Source organism: Strix aluco, chromosome 11, assembly GCF_031877795.1.
Source record: "Strix aluco isolate bStrAlu1 chromosome 11, bStrAlu1.hap1, whole genome shotgun sequence".
NCBI classification, from domain to species: domain Eukaryota; kingdom Metazoa; phylum Chordata; class Aves; order Strigiformes; family Strigidae; genus Strix; species Strix aluco.
In genome coordinates, this window is record NC_133941.1 from 19,246,117 (window position 1) to 19,259,475 (window position 13,359).

At 44.2% G+C, this 13,359-nt stretch overlaps 1 protein-coding gene across 18 annotated transcripts in view; it reads left to right on the forward strand.

Annotated features, from left to right (window-relative positions):
- The first annotated feature begins 10,094 nt into the window (after nt 1–10,094).
- The window catches only part of DOCK3 (dedicator of cytokinesis 3), a 220,784-nt gene continuing 217,519 nt past the window's right edge, over nt 10,095–13,359 (forward strand). For all 18 annotated transcript variants that reach the window (XM_074836469.1, XM_074836479.1, XM_074836470.1 and 15 more), the window contains exon 1: nt 10,095–10,304. In XM_074836469.1, coding sequence (XP_074692570.1) covers nt 10,268–10,304 — 37 coding nt within the window. In that variant the 5' untranslated portion in view covers nt 10,095–10,267. The remainder of the gene's footprint in view (nt 10,305–13,359) is intronic.

Sequence of the window (13,359 nt, forward strand, 5' to 3'; positions counted from 1 at the left end):
CATGTGTTGTAGGTAAAAGTATGCCTGTAAAAAATAGCCTTTGCTAACTCTTCTCTGGGTCTTCCCTTCCCTTTGAAGGAATGAATGGGTTTAATAAAGTCTTTAAACTTACACTTCTGTGGCTGAAACACTACCTGGGTCATAGCTGGTTTCTGAATGATCATTTTAAACTTCCTTCCTCAGCATTTTTCCTGTGCGTGACATTTTGTGCCTGCCACTGACCACTTTATAATATGGGTATACTTTCCTCTTTCAGAGGCCTGCCTTCAGATGGAATGTTTCTATGAGAGCTTTTGTGGACAACTCTGCACTTCTGCTTCTGACAGACAGTTATGTTGATTTATATTTATTAGTATGTTAATGGAAACATAAAGAATTAAAATTTTATTGCATAGCTTTACAGGAGATAAAGAACATATTTGTTGCCTTTACATAGCACCTGCACAATCTTAGACAGTAATTTTTCTCCATGTGGAAGACAGCCTGTGTGCTGGGTTGGTGTGATGGGGGGTTTGGTAGCAGGGGAGGGGACTACAGCGGGGCCCCCCTGTGAGAAGCTTCTCAAAAAGCTCCCCCAGCTCCAGGTCAGACCCACCTCTGTCCAAGGCGGAGCCAATTAGTGATGGTGGCTGTGTTTAAGAAGGGAAACCTGAGAGGGGATGGGGACTTTGAGGACAAGTTACGAGGACACCTGTGTGAACACCAAGGTCAGTGGAAGGAAGGAGGAGAAAGGGGGGGAGGTATGCCTGAGCAGAGAGCCCCCCTGTATCCTGTGGTGAGACGACAGGGCCACCCCCCTGCCACTAGAGAGGTCACTGGAGAAGCAGAGGTTGGCCTGTGGCCTGTGGAGGACTCCCGGGGCTCTGTGGGAAGAAGCAGCCCCCACTGTTGTAGTTCAGTGCTGGGAGGACTGCAACACGTGGAGGTGACCCACGCCGGAGCATCTCCAGAAGAATGCATCCTGGGGGAGCACTCACGGCAGAGAGAGTTTGTGGAGGACTGTCTCCTGTGAGAGGGACCTAACGTTGAGCAGGGGAAGAATGCAGAAGAGTGCTTCCCCCTCCTTGGAGGAGGAGGCAGTGGCCTGACCGCACCCCCATCCCCTGCCCCTGCACCGCTGGGCGAGAGATAGAGACATTGGGAACAAATCTGAGCCCGGGAAGAAGGGAGGGTGGGGGGAGTTGTTTTAAGATATGATAATGCTTCTCACTGTCCTGTTCTGTCCATTAAGTGTTGGTTTTGTTAGTGTTTGAATTAAAGTTCTTGTTTTCTTCCCCTAACAAGCCTGTCTTTTGCCTGTAACTGTTAATGGCTGACCGACCCCCTCTCTGTCTTTATCTCCATTCCTGAGCCTTTTGATTCATTTTTCTCCTTCCCAGCGCTGGGGGGAAGGGATGAGTGAACAGCTGTGTGGCGCTCAGTTGCCCTCTGAGCTCAAACCACAACAGCCTGCTTAATCTAGGCTGCTTCTGCTGGCTGATTCAATCACCTGATTCAGTCACTTCATGATATGAGGACATTTCTTTCTGGTTTTCAGGAAAGCGCCTCTCATACAGACTGAGCTGTTTGCATGTCTGTAACAGCTAGACAGCATCTTGAGCAGCTCTAGGCTAAGTCTTTACTGCTTGAGTTTACATGAGAGTTGTTCACTGAGCTGGGGTGGGGGGAATGACTTGAATCCATATCCTTTTTGCTTGGTGAACAACTATCAAAATGTACTTATTCTATTGCTAAAGTGTCAGGAACACCATGGAAGAAAAGTGAAAATTCAACACCCTTGAGAAGACGTGTGGATGTCGTCTAACTCTATTTCTCTGCTTCTGAGTAGAAGATAGCTGGATATATTAAGAGCTCTTTGCCACATTATGGCAGGAGAATGTATTTGTGTAATTATTGATTACTTCCTTGTGGTGATAGCTGATGAGATGTTCATGCCTTTGTTATTTAGATGATTCAGCTGCTGGTCACTTTGTGCTGATTCACTCTCAGAGCTGGATATAAGTATTTGGATGGATTTACAGTAACTTCATCCTTTTACTCAGAGACGTGCCAGTCTGCGTAATTGTTATACTTGACTAACATTTCTGCTGTGTCAGGTAACAAAATATTCTACTTTCTTTTATTCTGCTCAAGAAGATCTTGGTTTCATTACATAGGTCAAGGCTCTTAAAATAAATTTCTGACAATTTTTTTTTCCGGTTAACCTAAGTGACACACAAGTGTCTTTGGATGTAGTTGTAATTTAGGCATGCATGAGACAAAGATTCAAAAGTTTGCTCTGTAGAAGACTGAAGTGGTTTTGGCATGCTGGGAACACAAGTAGAGGATACCTCTTTCCCTTAAACATAGGAATATTGTAATGTCTTTTACAGGGATTATATTTCAAATTAATTTTGGAATCTGAAACTCATATGAAGACTTAACTATTGTCTACTTGTTAAGTGGAGAGTCTCACTCTGGGCACATGACACTAGATTTGGCTATCTATTGAACTACTGCATTTTAATTGTTCCAATCTTAACAAAATTAAATTTTTTAAAGCTTTCTAATATTTACATACTATCAAAACACATTTTGAATATACATATATACAATACTGAATTCATCTAGATAAAAATAATCAACATAATTTTACAGTTAACCATATAGGATGTTTATATTTTTTAATATAAATATGTAATTAATATGGACAATACAATAGTAGGAGTTGTTAAACAGTGTTTCATGGCACCTTGCCATGTCTGTATATTTCTGTAATCATTCTCAGTAGCTGAACTGGAATAGTTTGCCCACAGCTAAGCTGTGTGCACTAGCATTCCTATAAGAAAAAATGGGATGAATGGAGATAGGTCCAGCAGGACTTCAAATTATCCATCTCAGTACTTCTAAATTCCCATTTTTCCAATTGGTTATGTAAGTGCTAGTTTTATTTCCAGATAACAACATAGTCTTTGGACAGGTCAAAAGGTAATGGCCAGATGTAAAGCTGGTCCTTGAGTTCATGGCTTGACCAACATGGCCAGCTCCCTCTCTCTTCATAAAAATGCTGAGGTATGGAACAGTAGGGTTGCACGTCCTTTGTTGGAATGGCTGAGGGAGGTTGACTTGAAGCAATGTATGATGGAGGAAGATGTTGAACACGACAAGGACATGGCTTGAAGTGATGTGTGACAGAGGAAGGCGTGGAACATGACAAGGACATGACAATGTATTGACGGAGGAAGGCGTTGAACATGACAAGGACATGACGATGTATTGACGGAGGAAGGCGTTGAACATGACAAGGACATGACGATGTATGATGGAGGAAGACATTGCACATGACAAGGACATCACTTGAAGTGATGTATGACGGAGGAAGGCGTTGAACGTGGCAAGGACATGAGGCGATGTATGAGGGAGGAAGGCGCTGAGCTCCCGCCCGCAGGAGGTCCCTGGCACTAGCCGGGGCGCGGCGACCCGGCGGCAGCCGGTGGCGGGTGCGGCGTTCCCGGGGCAGCACCAGGGACAGCGCCCGGCCGAGCCCGCTGCCGCTGCCGGGGGGGGCACGGGAGCACCGCCCGCTGCTGAGCTGTCCTGCGCCCGCACAGTGCGGGGTGCCGGTACAGGTACTGCACCCGACAGCGTGAGGAGACAGTCTGCTAAAAATAGCAACCATGGGGGGTTTAATTTGCCCGTAAGGCTGCTGTGGCCGGCCCGTGGAACAGAGAGGCTGCGTGGTGAGTGAAAGCACACGAGGAAAAGAGTGTTCCTGCTCTGACCTTTCAGCCAGTTCAAAATGAACTACATCTGCTCACTGCTTCCTTTTACAAATCAACACAATGTATGTAAATAAGGATATAGAACTGTTTAGTCCTCAGCCACTATTCCCTGGGGGTGCGTTAGATTGTTCTCCATGAACCAACGTTCAATTGTCCCTGAAACAAAGCAATAACATTAGAGGCAGCACTTAAAAAAAACCCTGAAGCAACAAAACTCTGCATTCGCTTGTAGAGATTTGGCTAGGGATTAAGTGATAGCTAAAATCAGTTAAGGCAGTCTCTGAGGTGGCAACCCTGTTGCATTTCCATGAGTGATGAAACCAGTTCTCTGATGTTTTCTCTCAATAGTATAAATTTCTTAGCATCAAAGAGATCTCTTTCAAGGCAATAAATAAATATAAGAAATGCGTAAGGACAGAAATGAAAAACGACCAAAAGCAGCATGATCACAAGAAGGGTTCACAAATGTTTCTGAACTCCCATTTCAAAAAATAAGACAGGAGCTAATTATTACTTTTGTAGGGTTTCTTATATCCTGAACATTAAAAGAAAATAATAGGAAAAGGTATCAATTTGTCACAACAGTGCTAATTAATGTTCTATGATTTCTCACTCTTTTAATAGGTAATTTGCTGTAGTGAGAACATTAGGGATAAGCAAGAATGAGGCTGCAATAGTATTTTTCTCAAATTTCCTAATTAATTATGAAACATGAAGATTCAAATTAATCTTTTCCTTTTTTACTAATTGAATGACAAAATACTCTGTTTCTTTAGCATCAGGAAAACATTTGTTCAGCATAATCTGTGATCTACTTTAAATAAAGGTCCAGCTGACTAAATAATTACCACCTGCACTGTGAATTTTTGGTAATTGTACTTAATGTATGCTATTGGTATTAAAACATTAGTCACTCCATTCTCTACTTTTGTGCTAAAAAAAAAAAAAATTAAAAATTATTGTCCTGACTTAATCAAGATATCTTCTGGGCAAGCAACATATAAACTTACAAACTGTGATATGGTGGCATAACAACACTGATCCATACTTGTCCTTATGTAAGTCCTGGTCTTTTCTGGTTTTACAATTTGTTTTCAAGCAATATTACAAATAGAGTAAAAGTAACTTTTAGCATTATATTTGTAACTGCAAGCTGTGTTATTTGTTCTTAGTTGATGTTCTTGTGGGGGTTTTTTTTAGGTAAGACTTAGCTCCAAATGTCTAATGTTCTGGGGGCATTGAAAGTTCCTCTTTCTCTGCGCCTGATGACTTTAGATTACCTTTGCTCTGAAGAAGATTACACCAAAAATAGGGGATGTACTGGAATATTTTATGCTGACTTCCATTTTGCACGAAAGAAAAATTTTGATACTAAAGGAATAGAGCAATAGGACTGTTGTAATTGAGATGTTCCTAGGATTACCAGAAAGTTATGTTTCCTACATCTCACATGTTAAAGTTAGATGTGTGTTGATCACGGGCTCCTACTGATGAGGAACAGGTGATGGAGTGACTATTCAACTGCAGGCTGGAAATGCTGCCCAGTATACAGGGGTCTGCTTTCCTTTCCTGCCTCTCTAAGAAAGGTTGAGGGTTGGGAGCAGACTTGCTTATAAGGAGCTCATTCTGAATTAAAAATCTGAAACAGGAATCTCAAGATAATGGCCTTTAAAATCCTCCCCCAATCCTGAGCACTAATCAGAAATTATCCTGATGAAAGAATAATTGGGTGAACGAAGTTGTGGGGCACAAACACTGCAATGCCTTAAAGGGAAAAACTGCTGTTGTTTGCTGCATTTAGATTCCTAATGTGATGGTTTGCTCCTTTCTTCCTAAGGAAGAAAATCCATGAGATGGCCTTGCACAATAGGACAAAGAATATAATTTGGATCTGTACATTAAAAGCAGAGAACTCCTGCTTAAAAGTTTCAGAAGATTGCTTCATCAAAGGAAGAATAGCTCAGTCCTTGAGATATGTGAATCCCTATTTTGAGGCACAAAGAAGAAACACCTAGTGCTTCAAAAGGACCTGCGGGGTCATGGGAGATAGTGATAGAGTCTGTTTCCTTTGGATCCTTTTGTTTCTCCCTGCAAGGTGAGGAATTTATAATTTAATGGAAAAGCCAAGTTGTTTAATGACTTTAAACCATCTTATCAACAGGGAGAGATTATGAACTTTAAAGAAAAAACATGCAAAGTTAGAACCCCATGTGTAAAAAAGAGGTAACTTAAATAAATGGACTGTCAGAGGGAGTTAAAATTCATCCCTGATTTACTTTTTTTTTCTGATAGCAGGGGTTCTGGGCCATGTTTCTAAAACAGAGGTTTGATGTAATAATGGAAGTAGAAGTACCACCATCTATAGCCCTGAGAATGGGGAGAAAGGGTAAAGTCTAGGGATGCTCTTACCTGAAAGAGAGGGCAAGAGGGTGATATGTTCCATGATACCTTAAGGCTGAGATAACTGAGAAAAATTTGCTTGCAGGGAGGTATAAGAGTCTCTCTGCTTTCTGCACTCTGACCTTCCATTGTCCCTTGCAGAGCATTTGAAAGGATTGTGCAGTTCCCTTGATCTATTTAAGAGAAAGAAACTGTGTCAAATCTCTCCATTCCCTAGCCAGCTGTCTTTCAGATCACATCTATATTATGGCAAGATAGTATGATATAAGATGAACTGTCTAATGTATTTTAATTAATACTGTGTTAAACAGTGTATTCTGTTTGGGTAAGGCCAATTGTGTTTGCAATAACTTAACCATAAGCAACTCACAAGACTTCTGACACAGTGGATGTTAAGTAACTTTTAACAGTGTTATTCCAAGTGATTAGTGCTTTCCTTCTGACTTGTCTTGTTCAATTAAATAGGGTCTTGAAGCGTGTATTTGCTGTTATTTCCATATGGTGCAACACTGAAGTTTAGTGACAGAGACTCAGAACGGCAGCTCGTAAGACTTCTGCAAGGGGAGGCCGCCTTTCTCTGAAAAGCATTAGTGTTTGGGACACATGATGTCCACCAACAGAAGTTCTTCTTGTAGGAGTGCTGACATTTACAGCAGCTATTAAAATTTAGTTTGATTGCTGAAGTTAATTTTTAAAACTTCCAAACAAAACCTTAAAGTCATTTAAATAATCTAATGAAGTAGGCATTGGATTCCAGTTTCGTGGTGGTGGTTTTAAAATGTGCAATCTTTCTGATAAGGAAGAATAAAAACAGCTTCAGAAAAAAAAATCCCTGGGGCATATAACCCTCAGAATTTCTTGTTTATGCTTGCACAATACTGCTATGCTTTTTCCATGCTTTACAGAGTAGTATGAATATTGAGGTTGGCAGGAGCGAGCTCTGTTAAGAGAGAAAAAAGACAGAAGAAATAGTTGTTTTGCAGCCCTGCGCAATAGTTGCTGTTTGCTTTGGTCTGTCTCTTGCACATGGGTGATCCTGAATACCTGCTTGCTGCCTGGGAGAGTAGTGCCTCTGCCTGCTTTACAGGATGAGATGTCTGTTCTATGCTACACTTGGGCTAAGAATATTCACTAAGGCAATCAGTATTTATGTAGAGGTGAGGGGATACTCATCAAACTGGTAAATGCATACATCAGAGGAACAGGTGTAAATATATTTGGTAACTTTAAGTTATGCAAACTTGCATTCCACTGACTCTACAGTAAAATACACTGATTCTTTTTCTTTCTGAAGCGGATCGTATGCCCCTCTACTGACTCTCCCTGTTTGAAAATAGGTATCACCAGCAGCAGTGCAGAAAAGTATTGGGAATGAATATGTAATAATACATAGTCTATTTAAAATAAAAGTAATCTATCATCAATATAGCTGTACCTGCTAATGCTATCATTTATATGTCCATGATCAGGAAATACAAATGGCATAGTTCACTTCAAACAAAATTTTCCTCGCATACTATTAGTTTCTTGCAGGTCCTATTCTGTCAACTGTTTCAGTGCCCTCCTCAGCGTTTATCTAACCTTGCAAGGTTCTCACCTCGTCTTCCCAAGTTCTCCTTCATTCCATGTTTACTTCAATGGTAAGAGTCAACTCAGACGTGGTTGCGTTTTGAAGAACATTCTGCTGTGTTTTTTCTTAGGGAGGAAAAGTATCTACTTCACTACTGGCCAACTTGGCAGCCAGAAGAATCCGTGAAGTGCTGAGGCTGTAGAACGAAGAGGTGGAGAACTGGAAAAATTAACCAATTCTTGTCACTACAGAGGTTTTCTGCTCCCAAAATGCTAGTAAGAGATGAAGAAGTATTTATCATAGAAATATACATATATTAAAAAACCAAATTCTCGAAGCCAGCAGCAGCCTATCTCCAACAGATGCAACTCAATGACTTTGTCAGGTTTTGTCCCTTCAAAAAGCTATTTCTGCATGCTGTGGGAGTGCATCAGGAAGGAAAGTAATAAAGCTATTGTAAATATATATGCCCCAATGTGAATATGAATTAAGGTGTGATTGAATAAGTTGTTTTTTCTGAATCGATAATGTACAAACCTGCTTACTTATTGGCCACTTTCTGTTTGCACTCTACACAGGAAAGCAAAAACCAACAGCCCCAAACCAAACAAAAAGCAAACAGAAAGCTGTCCGTGTTCAGTGTTGAAACATAAGTCGCACATGTTAAAAAAATAAATAATGAAGGTTTCCACAGCAACCTAAGTTCTGTAGTGCAAATTGATGACTTTATTCTGTTTTATTATATAATGATAGAACAGATATTCTATAAAAAGTGTTGGGTACATCTGAAGTTATATTATTAAAAAGTTTAGTGTCATCCTGAAACTTCACATCAAGCAATTTATTTACAAAGGTTTCTGAAAATGCTGTATAGAAAGTTTTGTTTTCTGCCTTTAGCTTTGGGAAGGCTCTGACTGGAGAAAAGTCACTAGTCTGGCAGAATGTTTGCTGTGATCAAAATTTCAGTTACAGGATAAGTTTTGAATTACATGTTTCAGCTTTTAATTTGCTGTGAAGTATTCAAATTTAGGTTTTATGGGAAGAGTAGAAATGAAAGATGAACTCAAAGATGAAATCTAAGAACTATTTCACATTTTGGGTAACTGTTCATTGTGCAACCTGTACAAATTTTTGCCAGCTCCTTTGGAAATTAATTTTAAGAAAAAATCAAATCACACTATTAGACAAATTTTGATCTAAGTGCTGGTGGTGTCAGCTGACAGCATTTCCTGATTCTACTCAAATGCCAACCTTAAATGCTGCCACTCTATACTTAGTAAAATACACCATTTCTCAACAGTTTAAGTATGCTGACTTAAATTTCCACTGTTTGAAATAATTTGAAAAGGTTTCCTTAAAAGCAGGCGGTGAGCTACAAATCTTAACGTCCTGTTCAGACAACACGGTTCAAAGCAGGAATGCCATCCCTGTGTGCAGCAGCAGGTGTTGCAGGATAGCCACTGGTGATGTCTAAAACAAGGGAACAAAGAAAAGGCTTTTCTTCCCTTCCCCTGGATTGAATTTGGATTTTTCTAGTTTTCAGAACACGCTCCTGCCCCAGTCCTGTGTCCGGGTGGTTTCCATGTGTGCAGTAGGAAGCAGGCAGTGTCCTCTGCTGCAGGCTGGTGTTACTGGGGTGTGTGTCCCTCTTCACTCATCTCCACCCGCCCTCCTTGGTTCAGATTCACTTTCTCTGTTTTCTTAAAGGAATTTTAGCTTTTATTTTTTTTAAAAAAAGACGTCTGACCGACTGGGGGCTGAAGCTCGAGGGCGTGCTCTGAGGGGACTTCAGGGCCTGAGGCCTCACACGAAAAGCCCCGGGGCTGATGTTCTCGGCAGGTGCTGGGGCGGGGGGGGGGGGGGGGGTCAGGCTTAGGGCCGCCCGCCTGGGAGCCGCCCCGGGCCGCTAACGGGGTGCGGGGTGTCGCGCTGCGGGCCCCGGGACCGGCCGCGCCCCCCACCCCTTGGCCACGCGCCGCCGCCCCCGCGCCTCGCGCCCGCGCGCGCCTCGTGCGGCCGCGCGGGGCGGGCGGGGAGGCGGTGCGAGCCGCGCATGCGCACCGGGCTCCACCGGGAGTGGCGGGGGGGGGGGGGGCGCGGCAGCTCGAGTCCTTCGGCGGTGGCGGCGACGACGACAGGAGCGGCGGTGTCGAGGGGGAGGCTGGGGGCCGCCGAGCTCCGCGGGGCCGCCGCGTCGGCAGGGCGGGAGCCCGCTGGGGCGGCGGGGCCGCGCTAGGAGAGGCGCTGGGCCGGCGGCGAGCGCCCGCCGGGCGCTGAGGGCAGCGGCGGCGGCTGTTGCTGCCCGGGCGGGCGGGGGGCGACCTCCCCCCCGCCCCCCCGGCAGCGGCGAAGGGACCCTCAGCGCAGCCCCGGCCGGAGCGTGAGGCGGGGGGCGGCCGGCGCGGCGGCCGCGGAGCAGCGCCCCCGCTGAGGGGGGGGAGGCGGAGGAGAAGCCGCCCCCGCTCCATGAGCGGCGCTCGCCCGCCTCGCTCTGCCCAGGGGATCCGCGGCCGTGGCCGGCTGCCGCCGCAGCAGCATGTGGAGTCCGACCGAGGAGGAGAAATACGGCGTGGGTAGGTGCCGCCACATCCCCCCCCCCCCCCCCCCCCCCAGCCCACCACCCCCCTCCCCGCGACCCTCCGCCGCGGCCGGACCCCGGGGGCTGGGGGCGGCAGCTCCCCCCGCCCTCACCCCGGTCGCCGCTGCCTCGCCGCGGGGGTGGCGATGGTCGCCCCCGCGGGCTGCCGGCGGCGCTGCTCGGCAGGTGGGGAGCGGGGGGGGGGGGGGGGGGGTGGCGAGGAGGGCAGGCGGTGCGCCCCGCTCCCCCTCGGGCTGGGGGAGGCTGCTCACGGGGGCGAGCCGGCATCGGCTGCGCCGCTGCCTGCCCGCCGCCTGCCCTGCCCGCACCGCCCGGCAGCCCGGGGCTGTACCTGCGTGTGTCTTGATTTGGGCTATTTCCGCGAGTTTTAACGCGACGAAGCAACGGGCGGCAAGAAAAAAGTAGACTTTTGGGGCCCGTGCTCGCGGCCTGATTGCACAAATATTCAGAAAACGAGTCGCTGAGCTCTTAATCTACTTAAGCGTGCGATTCCTTTTCCTCTCCGTTTTAATCTGTGGTTTGTGGTGATCTTGTTTATCTGGAGTTCGGGGATGGGGAATGGCTGTGGCGCGGTGTCATTAGGGGGCGTCGGCGGTGCCCCCGCTCCCGGCGCTGGGGCCACCGGCACCGGTACCAGCGTGCCCGAGGAGCCCGGCCGGGCTCGGGCCTGGGCCCTGCTTCCCGCCTGGGAAGGGCCGGCTTCTTTTTGGACTACAAGGGCTGTTACTGTTAATAATCCAGGGTACGGTGTTCGTGGTGCATTGCGTTCGTTAAAAACGGCCCGTGTGTTTCTGTAAATGCGTAGTATTGTTATTTTTCGTTTGTGGCAAATCGGATTTTACTGTCGTCTTGAATCGTGTTTGCTCTAATTCGGGAGATCATCATTGGTGGCTCTTGAAAATTTATTTTACTGTGCAATAATTTCTGGTAAGAGCAGAAATGTTATGCCTAATGAGATGGAAGGGAGACACAGACTTTCTCTAACTTCACCTTTGCTTATTTTGATTTTTTTATTTAAGCTGTTGACTTGTGTAATAATAAAAATAGGTAGTGTCTGCCCGGATTAGTTACCTAAGTGCTTCATTAAATTTATAGTTATCAGTCATATCGATTTTTAAGTTCCACGGTGTAGAGTGATGATCAATTTCTGCAAATGTTTAAAAAAATATAAACAGATTTGCTACAGAGATCTGTTGACCTGTACTGTTCAAGTGGGATTTTTACAGTTGACTTGTGAGCAATTAAAAGCCTTGATGCCACTAATATTTCCAACGCAATTTGAGCATGTAGTCGACAAACAACAAAATGTATCAGTACTTTCTGTTAATTTTTCGTCTTGTGCAACAAATGTTTTGCTTAGTACACTTCACACATCTTCATAATGCATAGAAGAATGAGTTCACTTCTGTTTAAAAAAAAAATCAAATACAGTGCGTTAGGTGAGAACCTCCAAGTGTAGGGCAGTATGCACAAGTGGCATAAAATACCACCAGAAAGTCGTTACTTACAGTACTGTTGCTATGCTTGTCAGTCACTGGGAGTACGTAAAGTTAAGAAGCTTCCTTGAATCTCAGCTGGATGTTCAGAGAATACGAAGTATCCAGACTTGCTCATACCTTAGCTGTTGGTGAAAGGCCACCTCTGTTGTCCTAGTACTAAACTTGCTGGTATAATTGTAATAGATGCTTTAGAGAAAAATTATTCATTTTTCAAGTCTTGTTGGTTTTCCTCTGTTCTGTTTATATAGTCATTTTTCTTTGCTGTGTTGCACAGTTTGATATTCAGAGTTTTGTTTGTTTGTGTTTGGCCCATGTTCTCTAATAAGGAAATACGTATGCTACCTTGATTGGAAAGTAGGTGAACTAATTTTTTTTCTTATGCAGATGGAGGAAAAGATAAGAAATCTCCATTCAGGTTGTAAACAAGTCTAGAAGAGGCATCTGTAAGAGAGTAGTGAATGAAAACAAGTGTTATTTCAATGAATATTCTGTAGTTTTAAGAATATTCTTGTAATGTTGATTTTTCTTTTTCAGATGACGCACATGTAGGTAGGTCTGAGGTAATGGCTAAGTCTTAAGAATTTTGGTGATCTCTAGGCAAGGTTTTTTATTCTTGGGTAGCTTTAATTACTTTTCCTGTAATTGAAATTGGTTGATAATCCTCCAGAGAGGGACAATAGGTGAAAAATGCTGCTTATGTCTGGAGTTTAGTTATGATAAGTGGGGAGAGAAGTACTAGTCTTTCAGAGGTAGATCTGTCATTGCTTGCTGGAGAGCTCATTTTTATATATTTTGGAGAAACTAGTCTATAGAAGGATAGATGTAAGGTTCTACTGTTAGGAAGTGCACTAGCAAAAAAAAAAAAAGGGAAACCCCCCTTTTTTTTCGATGTAAGTTATCCTGATTTCACAAATTAAATAATATATGCAAAAATAATTTTCTTGGCATGAGTTGCTGGTATGAGGTTATGCCTTGGGCTTAGTAGTTTGTTTTTATTTTGACTGCTGTCTATCCAAAAAACTCCTGTGCGTTTTCTCCGTGCTCTTGTTAAACCACGGCAAGTTTTTGATGTGCCCTTGGATTAAGGCAGTGGACTTTATGTCCCTGTCAATGTAAGTTGGGTGGGAAAAAAATCAGTTATTTCTGCAGCTGGTATACCACAAAGAGCTTTCTGATGAAATAAAAGGTATGTCTGGGCATCCAGGCCCTGTACATACCTGTTCATGCGTATCAAGGAAAATATCATATAAAGTACTTAATTCTGACACTGTTCTCTTTGCTGAAAGTAAATTGTGATCTGTGTTGTCTTCTTAGCTAGGCAGTTGACTCAGAGATGATAATTTATAGAAACTGTTCCTTCAGAAAGACACCACGTTCCCTCTCTCAGCGAGTATAGAAGAGCTTTGTATTCTGCATTGGCTTTCAAAGAGTTTAAGACAAAGCACTTTCTAGGTGCTTGCTGGGACCCCTTTACACCTACACAGGCTCTTGACTGCGAGGGAACATGTTAAACTTACTGATGTGAATGTC